This window comes from Anthonomus grandis, chromosome 13 (assembly GCF_022605725.1).
Source record: "Anthonomus grandis grandis chromosome 13, icAntGran1.3, whole genome shotgun sequence".
In the NCBI taxonomy this organism is placed as follows: Eukaryota; Metazoa; Arthropoda; class Insecta; order Coleoptera; family Curculionidae; genus Anthonomus; species Anthonomus grandis.
In genome coordinates, this window is record NC_065558.1 from 9,734,071 (window position 1) to 9,746,918 (window position 12,848).

At 29.8% G+C, this 12,848-nt stretch overlaps 1 protein-coding gene across 1 annotated transcript in view; it reads left to right on the plus strand.

Moving 5' to 3' along the window:
* The first annotated feature begins 37 nt into the window (after nt 1-37).
* LOC126744251 (collagen alpha-5(IV) chain) overlaps nt 38-12,848 on the plus strand; it is a 51,016-nt gene continuing 38,205 nt past the window's right edge. The window contains exon 1 of the mRNA XM_050451624.1: nt 38-191. Within this exon, the coding sequence (XP_050307581.1) occupies nt 108-191 (84 nt within the window). The 5' untranslated portion in view covers nt 38-107. The remainder of the gene's footprint in view (nt 192-12,848) is intronic.

The window sequence follows — 12,848 nt, forward strand, 5'->3', positions numbered from 1 at the left end:
GGTTGCAAAAGGGATTCGGAAATAAGCGCCGCAGAGTTGACTTAAGTCAATCGGGTGGGGGCCGGCTCAACTGAAAGAGGTATAGGAAAATATGGAGCCAGTATGCGATGACGCTGCGGACGGGTGTGTGCCGGGCTTTTGCCTTGGCGACCCTCGTATTTCTTACGATAGTGACTCAAAGTGACGCTTTGGTAAGTCAAAATTTTTTGTTTTTTTTTGGTTTGGTTTTGTTTTGAAAAATCCGCAATTTCTTAATAAAAGTGGGATTTTTTTGTTTAAATTAAGGGTTGTAAGTTATCGCATGAAAGGGTGTAGCTTTGAGGTGTATTGAGTGTCATGAAGAACTTTTATCGTTTTATTGCTTATGATGACTAAAAATGATTGATAGGATTTCAAAATACTAATAAATTTGGAATTATCATATTTATTGAATTTTTTGTAATGTAGTAAAAAAATATTTTCCCTGTACTTCAAAGAATATTTATAAATATTCTCAAACCTCATATAATTTTAATCCTATATTCAGATATTTTTAAAATTTAAAAAAGAAATAAATCGGTAAAGTTTTATAAACATTTCAAATAAACAAAAAAAAAGGTATTTTTTTGTATAAACGAAAATTACCTTAAAAAGGCACATTGACTATTAAAATTGACAAATTGACAGTTTTGTTAAATATCCCAACTTAAGTACGCAACCCTGTACATTTGGCAAATGTGTTTTTTTGTAAACTTCCACATTATGTCATGGCATTTTTTGTTATCAGAAATGTATGTATAAAATCGCATTTTTATTTAAATTTTACATTTATTATGTAAAAATAGCGGATTCCATGCCATTATCTGTTTATACAAAATTACTTATTGATATTTATGATATGATTTCATTGATGCAACTTAAAAATTATTGTTTTAATAAATGACAATATTTATGTATTTTATTGTAATTACATAAATGTAAATACGTATTTTGTTTCTATAATATATAGAAAACAAACTCAAAACCTAGTACATAAGACAACACAAAAAACTATAAATATTAACTGATCAAGTTTACCTACAAAACCTTACAAATTATTTTTTTTTACATTAAATAATTTAATTAAATGTTTATTTTGTTTAAACTTAATTTAATTTAATTTTTTTAAATATAATTTTTTAGAACCAAGCCTAATTAAATATTAAGTATATTTTATAAACATTTATTTTATTTATTTGTATTATTTATTTATGCATGTAGATAGTCTTAATATTTACAATAATAAGAGATGATAATCTATATAAGTATAAATAAATATACAAATTGTTTCCTTATAGCTTAATAGGCTAAGCTTTACAGAGTTGAAACCTTGTAGTTTATAGCTTTCTTTGATGAAGCATATTAAGAGCTAAATTATAACAATATATAATGTAATCCTTAACAGAAAAAGTATTTATTATTTTTAAAATAATAACAATTAAAATAAAATAAATAAAACAGTTAAACTCTGTTTTTACCCTTTATAATAAATATTTTTTTTAGATTTTTTCTCATTTACTTTTAATATAATTACATTAATTAAATTCCGATATTTGGAGTTTTGTTTTTTTTTTAGATCATTAGATTATTGTCAATTATCCATTTGTAAATGTTATTTTTGAAGTTTTTTTTATATTCTAGTGGTTTATTAAATAATTTTTGTTCTATATGTGTAAATGAACATTAATCTTTTGTTTTAGACAACCTTGGGGGAACAGTCGGTAGTTGGGTCTCGGTTGGATTGTTTGTTTTTTTTTTGTAATCTTAATCAGTGTATTACCTTAATATAGTCAAAAAGTTTATTTGTTACAGTACAAATTTATGAGAAATTTACAGATATTTTTTTTGTGTACTATTTCTAAGGGTTTTATTATGTTATCATTTGCCCACTCCCCAACCAATAGTACCATACGAGAAAATGGACTATACGAGTCCAGAGAATATTATTTTTATTATATGAAAGTTTACTATGCTTGTGATTTGCTCAAACAAGTATATAAAGTTCTCACCTTTTTTGTAGACGATTGAATGTGTTTATCCCACTTCTAATAAGAGTCTATTTTAAATTCTACGTAATTAGTTGAATTAACACTTTTTATTATGACTGGTTCGTTCCTAAATACATGTCGTTCTTTATATTTTGTTCCATTTCTTTCCATGTATCATCTTTTATGTGGTAAACAGTGTTGGCAAATAACCCAATGATGATAAATCATATTTTATGCTTAAATTTTAAAATCTAAAAACTTAGACTTTAAAATTTAATAAATGAACCTATTTTTACCGTTTAAAGCATAGTTTATGAGAAAATTGACGCTCCTTAAAGGCTGATTTTAATAATGTATAATGGTTTTTTCTTGCTTAATAATTTAATTGAGTTAGGAATTTTTTAGTCTTACAGCCCCGAAGAAAACAAAAATAAATGGTCATGTCAGTATTGACTTTTTGTGTTGTAAATAAAAAAGTATTGTGTGAAAAAAATGCCTAATTTTACCAAAAAGGCAAAGGAAATGAGATGTCTAAAAAAATCTAGTTAGAAAAATAATCTTCTAACTACTTTAACGTGGGCGCTTCTAAAGATTTAAATCACATAATAGTGTAAACTAATAGAATTAATGGTTGAAACCCCATAAATAGGACTTAAATAAATTAATCCTGTAGATTTTTGTATGTTAAATTATAAAATCTTAAATTATAATACGGTCAGAACTTGTCTTAAAGTGATGACTTAAATTCTAGTTTATATGTGAACTAATACTCAATGATCCTTCATGTAATCATAAATAACTAAAAAAAAATCTATTAAATATACTTATTCTAAAAAAAGAACTTTCAAATAAACGTCGGCATTTTTAAGATTTAAAACTACTAAAAAAATTCGAATATAGTGTGAACTGATTTAATGGAATAAAGCTTTAATAAGCTAAAAGCTGTAGATCTTATATCGTGTGTTAAAAGTCCCGGACTCCCTTAATAATTCGTGAAGGCGCCTTAGATCTCTTGCAGATATACATTAGGAAGACAACTTTGCATATACAAAACGCATGGTAAAAGTATTAGAGACTAAAGTTACCTTTTTGTGAATCGATCTAGGCAAAACACATTTCATTAGAAGATACAATGGCTTAAAAAATTATTATATGTAAAATTTAATACAAATAAAATATGCAAATACTAACCCATAAAAAAAGAAATGATAAAAAAAGTATTTAAACCTATCTAATGAATTGTTGAAAATGGCTCCCTTGATAATGTGATGAATTGTAGTAAAAAGCATTTGCTACTTTTAAAACATATCGGGAGTTATCCATTCGTATTCTGCTCTTATTTGAGACACTTTCTGATAAAATGGCACGTTCACAAAGAGACTTTATTTAGTAATAATAATTTTACGGACATTTATATTAATATGCCACTCTAGACGACGTTCTGTTGGACCAGAGGAAAACTGCTCAAAGCAACCACCTGCCAGCCAAATAAAACACAAAACGCATTGCAAATGTGAAAACATTATATTTTAATAGTTCTTACCGTCCTAAAATTAAACCAAAAATATTCACTAAAAGTATTTCAAGTATACGCACCAACTACAACATCTGACAAAGAGAAAACTGACAGCTTCTATGATGACGTAACAAGAGCCTTGAATATGTGAAAATGTATAGCAAGAAATTCTAACACGAAATACTCAGAAAGAATAAAGCCAGAGGCAGAAATAAAGTTTATCAACTCATGGATTTAAAGGGCAACCAATGAATAAGCAGCAATATCGAACAATTAACAATACAATGAAAAATCAACAGTCAACCCTCTAGGCCTCCAATCACTAAAATCGATTCAGAGAAAATCCCCAAAGTAGACATCGACGAAATAAGAAAGGTCTTGTGCCAAATTTAAAGCAACAAGACACCTGGAAGGGACAGACTGACAACAGAAATGCTTAAATTTTGCGGAAAATCTTTAATAAAAGAATGGGGTGCATGATTGAACAGAGAATACCACATACCGCTATGGTAAAACGAAATAATCACCCTTATCCATAAAAAAGAAGATAACACCAAACTCGAAAATTATCCCCCATCAGTCTCTCATTCCAATTCCACAAAAGTTCACGTACGAAATAACTACAGTGTCAAATTAGACGAAATGATAACAACGAAGAAAATCAAAATGGAAAGAAGAGTCAGACAAGGAGATCCTCCTCCAACCTTTTTACACTGATGCTAGAAGACGTCTTTTAGGCGCTGGATTGGGAAGAAAACGGTATTGGGTTGGACGGCAAAATGCCCAACCATTTGGGGTTTGGCTGATGACGTTGTTATTATTGCCTTATCGTGAGACGGGAACTCCAGGGATTGCTCAAATAATACAAAAATGCTCAAATAATGCAAAAGTGGGCATTCGGATGAATTCGAATTAAACTAAAATTTTAAGTAGAAAAAAAGAAAAAATGACAGTCAATCAAAGAAGAATCTAAAACATCCAAAAATATGTATATTTGAGGCATGCCATAAGACTCGGCAAAGAAAACAGCCGAAATTTTGAGAGGGATCAAACTTGGATGGGCAGCTTTTGGGAGACTGAACTATTGGATGGAAATTCGTCGACAAACGAAATCATCGAGAAAATATTCAACGCTAAGTAGTCTTGGGCAGGACATTTGAGCCAGAAACCTACATCCTGCAGTGGATTGAGAATGGCTGATAACGATAGTGATGATGATGATTCCGTGGATAAGACAATAGTTCTGCTTTTTTTATGCCTATGCTGTCAAACGTGGTAATGCATAGTCCTATACGGTATTAAAAAAATTAAAGTAGAACACAAATGAATCGCAGAGGGTAATTTTTAATGGTTTGGTCAAAGTTTACACAATAGAATATAGAATATAGTATTCTATTCTGTAACCTTTGCTTCGGTTTTAAATTCAACACGGTCATTGTTAATGCATATTAAGTGTAGGTTTTAAATCACAGAAGCTATATTCATTTGCAGCTTGTTAGTGATAAATATTGCTGAAAAATATAGCTATAATATAAAAAAAAATTCGAAAAGTAGTATAATATATTTTTTTAATTGCAGTCCTAGTAAATTACTGTAAAAACTAGTAAATGTAGTAAGTACTGGCAAGGTCCAAATCGGGAAAATATGTTGATTATCGGGATAAATAATAACTTGATTATTATCAAGATAGAAAAGATCCGATAATATGTCAAATTTAAATAATACACCAAAAAAAAGACAAATACAATCATAAAAAGTCTGTCAATTCCTTTTTATCTCTTCTTTACTATTTTATGTAGAACAAGCCGATATACCTCCTGAATCTAATATTTAATTCTATTTTTAAGCTTCTTGGTATAAAACTAATAGAAAAATACTAAATGCTTTTGGCCAATATTTAGTTGTGAATCAGTGGTATTTTACAATATATTTTATGTTTAGTCTAAGTAAGGTGGTAATTGTGGGATTACCCTACACCCTAATGCCAAGTTATCTCATATAGCTTCTTTCAGGAATTGATTTTTTAAAAATTTTTTACAGGTAAATTAAAAAGTTCACGAAGGTGTCTTAATTTTAAGGTGTTTTAAGTTAATATCTCATTATACAATAACATTCATATGGCTTGATTCTAGCTCATAATGATATAATGCTTTTCATATAATTTAATGAGATTGTATGAGCAAAAATTAAACGAATTATTGTTAAATAACAGATTAGAAAGTGCGGTAACATCTTTTTTAGGTCTAAAAATATAACATGATGATTCTTAGAAGTGTATATAATTTCGTTAATATTAAAAAAACATGTAAACCAACGATAATCTTTCTTATAATATTATTATCCATCAGCTTGACCTTTCTTTGTACTACTGATAAAGTATTCATTAAACTTAAGCATAAAAAAATTATATTGAATCACTTAAAAATATGCTTACTCAATAAATCCATTGATTAATATTATTTCTTTTATAAGGGGCAATGAATCATCAAAGTTTTTCTCATAAATTGGAAATTTTCTTAATTGTCTTTTAGTTACATACTATTTAAAATAATACTTACGTTTTAATAATTTGAGTTATAAGGGCCAATTTGGTCAATTTATTCCATGTTCTTAAATAAGTCCCGCATTCCATTCCCATTAATAATCCGGATAAACAATACTTAAGCATATGGTCCTAAAAGCATCGCTAACCTAATTAATCGATGGGTTATTAATAGTATAGTTAAAAAAGAAAATCCTCCCATGTTTTAAACTCTAAGATTTTCGAAGGTGTCAACACTCCAGGGAATGACTAAAAATAGTTATTTTATAAATCTCTATGTAAACCTATAGTTCATTAACTTACTTTTTCGTTTATTTGCGGAAATCATTATTGGGAGGTGTAAATTGGTCGTTATGTCACTACCATTCATGTTTACATGATTATACAACTTAAGGTGTTTGTAATAATGCATAGCATGAATGAATTAGGTCTGTCGATGTTTGTTTTATATACTTTCTTCCTTTTATGTATATCAGTATATGTTTTCTTGTAAATAAAGAAAAAAGTGAAAAAGGGGAAGAGAACACTTGTGGCTGGAACAAACAAAGATGAAAGAAATGCAATGTATGGCTTTAGATTAGGATAATAATTCGATATACTATCGAAATGTGTATTTTAAATAAGTTGATTTAAAAACGTAATTTTTCATGGCTTTTAATTAAAGATAGTAGTCAAAAAAGTTGAAAACAAACAACTAACCTATTGATATATTAATAAGTATATTAATTTATTTGCAGAAAATGCGAATGAGGGAGAGGCCTACAATTTTACTACTTTTTCTCATATTGTAGCTTTAATATTAGCTTTAGATCTTGTGCTTATAAAGATTATTATTTTTTATTTACCTTTATTATTATTTTATTACTATTATTGTTGATAAAACGACGATATAAAAATTATTTTTTGTATGTATTTGGACAAACTATAACAGAAAAAAAAAATTTCCAGAGCGTAATTTAGAAATGAAATAATGATATAGGAAAAAGTATCATATTTAAATGATATTCAAACAATTTTTTTTAATTTAACAGCTAAACTACGTAATCAAAAAATAACATTTGCATAAGATCCAGAGCCAAATTTACTAATAGAAAAGAAATTTTATTTTCATTTATGTATCGCAAATTTGTAAAAGACAAAAATGCAGCCTCAATGGACTAAATCAATACCAGTAACGAAATTATTGTTTATAGTCCCTTAAATATAAGATATATTTCCTTTATCCCTTATATTCATAACTCTTTCTAATTTAACATTAGGCATACAAAGATTGAGCGTTTCAAGGTGTACATCATTCAACTCTAACAAGGCCGAGAGGCAGTTAACACCCAAATAAAAATACATCTTACTAATACAACTTGTCTTAATGTAATAATAATAAACAACCCAAAGAAAGAATGTAAACTGCATGTCAGAGGCACACGCCTTATGCTCTTTTATCTCTTCTAAAGTAGATGTGTCGAAAGAAACGCGTATAATTACACTCGTTTCTCATAATAATAATTATTATTATTTTAAGAAGTACAATACCGGATGGCGCTATGGAGTTTTTGGGCAATATATCAACTTAAAAATGCCATCCAACATTGTAATTATTATTTTTATTATCGTAAACAAAATGTGGCAAATGAGTCAGATTGCATCCGTTTGCGGAGGTGGTAGAGAGCAAAATCAGACACTGTTGCAGAATATGCAAAAGGCATAATTTAATATGTTTAGTGTGCTGAAAACATCAAAAATAAACTTTGAACAGACTAAAGTTAAAGTTTAAGAGTCAGGGTTACTTGACCCTTTACGTTAATTATTATTTATGAATCTGCACGAATTCCCATCTTATGTTAAATCCCCATGCCATATATTAAAAATGACTTTGAAAACAACCATCAAATCACAGGAAAATATGGACGTCTGAAAATGGAAGTCCAAGTTATTCCTAAGTCATACCTAATTTGAGAATTCTAGTCCAAGCTTCTGCAATATTTGAAGGACTAAATACTTTTGTGCCATCTTTTACAAATGCTGATTATATTAGTTCGGACCTTCATCTGAACTAATTGTAATTGATTGCTAAAAGAAAAGCTTTTATTTATCTATTATGCTTCTTGGTTTATTGGTTTAGTCTTCACTGGAACTGAATTTTGTACCTCAAATTTCTGCGACCAAATGAGGAAGTTACATGGATTATTAGTTTTGCTTATTCTACCTAAGCTGACAAGATATTTGTACGTGCGTTATATACTCACATAGAAATAGTGAAATCCACAAAAAACTGCAATGCAAAAAAAATCATTATTATTTTCCTCAAAAAAAAAATTGAGTATATATTTGCTCACAATTAAAATTGCTATTTGAAAAGCACTTATATCAAATTGTTTATTTAAAAGTTGCATACTACAAAAATTAGAGCAAACTAACACAGTTAATATAAACTTTCTGGAAAATCGCTTAAATTCTTCAATTTATTACAGGCCACATGGCCCAATAAAAAACAAGAAAAACCAAACAAAAAGGAGAAAAAGCGCAGGGTTTGACCTAAAATGAAATTTCGCAACTCAGTTATATCAGCTGGACGACGGATAGACATACCAAGACAGACCGGTAAAAAATGTTAGTATGTGGGCCAAGGAAACCCCATCAATTTTCATTCGCTTTTTTATTTTAGCTCTATTCCATTTTCGACTTTATTTCATTTATTTCTTTAAATGCATGCAAAAATCTTATATAATGCTCTCATCTCGTCATCAATCAGCATATATTACAACTAGACTGTCCTAAGTCTAGACTGTCCTATTTGTACGTCTGATGCAGCACCTTCAATATTATTAACGATTCTTCTATAATTACTTACTGGTGAAGAACGCCAAAACTTCAAAGGGCCCATTACCTTTCTCATCAAAAGTCGCAGAGTCTTTCGAAGGCAGGAATCTCTAGGCGGGTCGATGCAGAAAGGCCGATTTATAAACCTGTCTTGCCTCAAGAGGTTACCTCGCGAAGAACAGTGGTTCGATTGTTTGCCTTTTTTGACCGTTCTTATCTTAAATATCTTGGGAATTATTGAATAACATGATTTTTAGAGAGGTTTTATCATCAAGTGTAACGGTCATAAGCATTGTTTTCGTGTATAATGTAGATATTGTAAAACAAAAGAAGTAGAGGGTTTCGTAATGGGTTCAGTAATTTTCTTTGTCATGACATCCAAAGAATTCCACTTTTTCGAATTGTGAAGATCCAGTGGCAATTCTTAAAAAAAAAACAATAAATAGGATGATGCAAAGGTCAACAAGGCATGATATAAACTTTGTCCATTATTACTCCATAGACTTAATTTGGACAAAAATAGGACATACGTTAGAGGATGTTTGGAATAATCCAGACATTCCCTTACTCCTTTATAGAGAAGGAATTTTTTGGTTTCTTTAATATCCCCAATATCTATGAAGAGTTCTTTAATAGATTATTTTACTGTCTTGAAGTTAAAGGTGCACGTTTTCAACATCTTTTGAATAAAGCATTCAGTGGGAGCTTTTAAACGATGTATCGCATAACCTTTTCTGTTCTATCCTTTCTATCTTTAAAGGAATGTATTTGTCAGTTTGGATTAAAGAAGCGGCCATATCTGATGAATAAACACCTTGATCATTAGACAGGACACCACAGTAACTACAGTTTCAGAAAAGAAAACGACAAAATGATACAGATAAAGATCCGAACCTCGTACGATGCGGATGTGTAAAAAATTACACAAAAATATTTGGATTATATTAGATATTGCTTAAACTTGAACTGAAATCTCCAATGACTTGACTTGAAAATTAACTTCGACATGACCATATATTTCTCAATTTCTCATCGTGTGGCTATTTTCAAGATCATACTTAATAAATGGTTGGAGGTTTTACTTCAGATTTACTTTGAATGAATTTTAAGTCTATGGTGAACATCAGATGAGGCATGAGCTTGAGCAGTAGAGGCAACTGGATTCATTGTCTATGCATTGTCATATGCATTCTTATGCCAATCTTGAATATAAGAAACCCTAAGAAAAGCATACATCAGATAATTTAAACATCATAAGGCATTAGGCCAATTGCAGGAAAGAAACGGCCAAACTGAGCCTTAACTAATGAGTATCAAAATCTTAAGGAACAGAATTAAAACCGTCTTAAGATCCAGGGAGAGGTGATCATAGAGGTTAAAGGGAATAAACCTAAACTTGAAATTTAAATAAAACAAAAAAATTGCAACAACCAGAATGCTCAAAAATCAATTTAATCAATGAATTAAATTTCCTGGACCAACATTCTTTAGAAATTAAGAAACTCTGTCTACAGTAAAGCATCCAAATATTTCCATTCAATCCAAGAAAAATATTTTGTTATTTTAGTGATGATCAAAAGCAAAGGTTATGACGTAAAAAGTTTCTTCCTCCTCTCCTTTCATTCTTTGACCGCTGGCTTCTTTCTTTCATACTTTGGACGTAGCTTTTGGTTAAATTCCATAAAAGTCAAAATGACAAATACAACTTTCAAAATAGCAGATTTTTAAAACAAATTCAATGAAATTCCCATTCCACGAACCCCCTGAATGGGAAATGTACTATCGAGTATTTTTTATTTCAAAATACTATGTACGGCTATGCAAAAAATGAATTAAACTCTCCTTAATTTTCTACAAATCTCATCCTTGTGTGCTTTCTATCTTTTTTATGTCAATTTCTTCCTATTGATTATCAGCTAAAACTAATCAAATTTGCACTTTGTACCACTGTACCACAAACCGCGGTAAAAGACTTCACATTTCTTGTTGGCGATCCTGGTCTGGTGGTGCCGTAATGGCATTTCTCTTCTCGAAATTTTAGTCCCGGCGTCGATGTTATCGCGGTACCGCATACAACCATTACCCGTCTATTACTCTGTATCATTACAGACGATTTAAGGCAACAATTGTTTTCCTCGACGGTGGGTAATCTCTTATGTTTACTAACAAGGAATAAACCGTGTATTTTGATCGAGAGTTGACGTCTTAAAAGTGATAGTTTGGCATGCGTTGCATTAATTTTGTAAATTATTGCCGAGGACTAACGGAGGAAGGTTGCGAGAGCACTACTTCCTGCTGGAAGTTTCTTAAAATCTATAATATAATATGTTTTTTTGAAGCAGTTTAGTGTCATTTCTTACTTTTACCAGTCTAAGGAATTTTTATTTCCTTTAGGCAATTTGAAGTTATTTAAATATTCTTTTCAGTAAGTAATTATTTTAGGCAGATTAGAGTCATTTTCATTTTCAGCCATCTTCTTCAGAAAGTTCAACTCGTTCTTCTTAGAAGGTTTGAATTCGGTTCCTAATTTTACCAAGTGGTAGTATTAATTTATATTGCTTTTTAGGAAGTCAAAGTCATTTCTGATAGTATCTTTGGGGTGGTTTAAAGCCACTCCTTACTTCTATCATTTTTTACAGAATAAAATACTATATATATTTATTCTGTAATAAATATTTTATTCTGTAAACTTTGCTTCTACCAGGCACTAGGTTCATGTCATTTTAATTTTCTTGTTTATACCCTTTTTTTTCCAAATTATATAAGCATAGTTATTATTTATTAAGTAAAATTGTTATATATCAATGATACTTAAAGCACATATCGTTGACCTTTTGATTACAAAAAAAAGATTTATTTTATTTATACTAAGAGGTTAAGTAATTACATAAAAAAGATATTCTAAAAATATACATCCTGCTACAATTTCATGATTACTTTTACGATTTTTATCGTAAATTCGCACATAAATTTAATGGCAATTTCGAGCGAAGCCAACTTTAATGAAATCACCCTGGTATATTTAAGTTGGTGACTTGAAACAATATACGAGTTCACCAAATGTATATTAGTTTTACGGTTTTTTTAAATCCTGGTAATGGTTATGTCAAATAAATTTAAAATTCTAGATCATTAATAAGTAATTTATATAAGTCGCCTGAAAACGTGAAGCTAAGGACCATGCTGAGTCTTATTCAATAGAAAGTGACGCCGTTCATAATTGACGAATTATTTGAATACACATATAACAATAATTATTTATTAAAGGATCTTGTTCAAAGAACCTAAGAGAAATGTTGTATAGAAAAGCAATAGACTTGAAAACAGACAAAAATCGTGACTATCACAGTCATTTAAAAATGCATTCAGATGCTTTTATATCACATTCAGCTTAGTTCAGGAAGAATGTGACTTGTTAAAAGCTGTGGAGGTACAATTCGATACTATCAGTACTGATTTTTCCAAGGCTTTCGACAGAATCGACTATGGGTTGTTATTATCTAAGCTGGTAATATATTGTCGTGAAATAAAATACATGCTTTTTTTTGTAACTGGAAGCTAAGCCCTTTTAAGAATAAGGCCATATATAGACTAATCATTTGAATAGTTATTATTAGTTATTAGGACCTGTGTATTTAGAAGCCTTGAAGTCAGGTTCAGCCTAGTTCAGCCTTTTTGAGGATTATAGAGAGACAATTTGATACTATCCTTATTGACTTCTCTAAGGCTTTCGACAGAATCGCCAGTTGTTAAGGTGGAATGTATTGACATACAACAAAATAGATGACTAAAGTAGAGGACTTGAAGCATAAAGCCATATAATTTAATAATTTGAATTGATCTATCGAAAGCTAGAAATAAAACATTTGATACTATTCCTATTGACTTCTCTATTGCTTTTGACAGGACCGACAATGGATTTCTTACCAAATCTGTACAAACCTTGGATTGGATAAAATTCTGATGA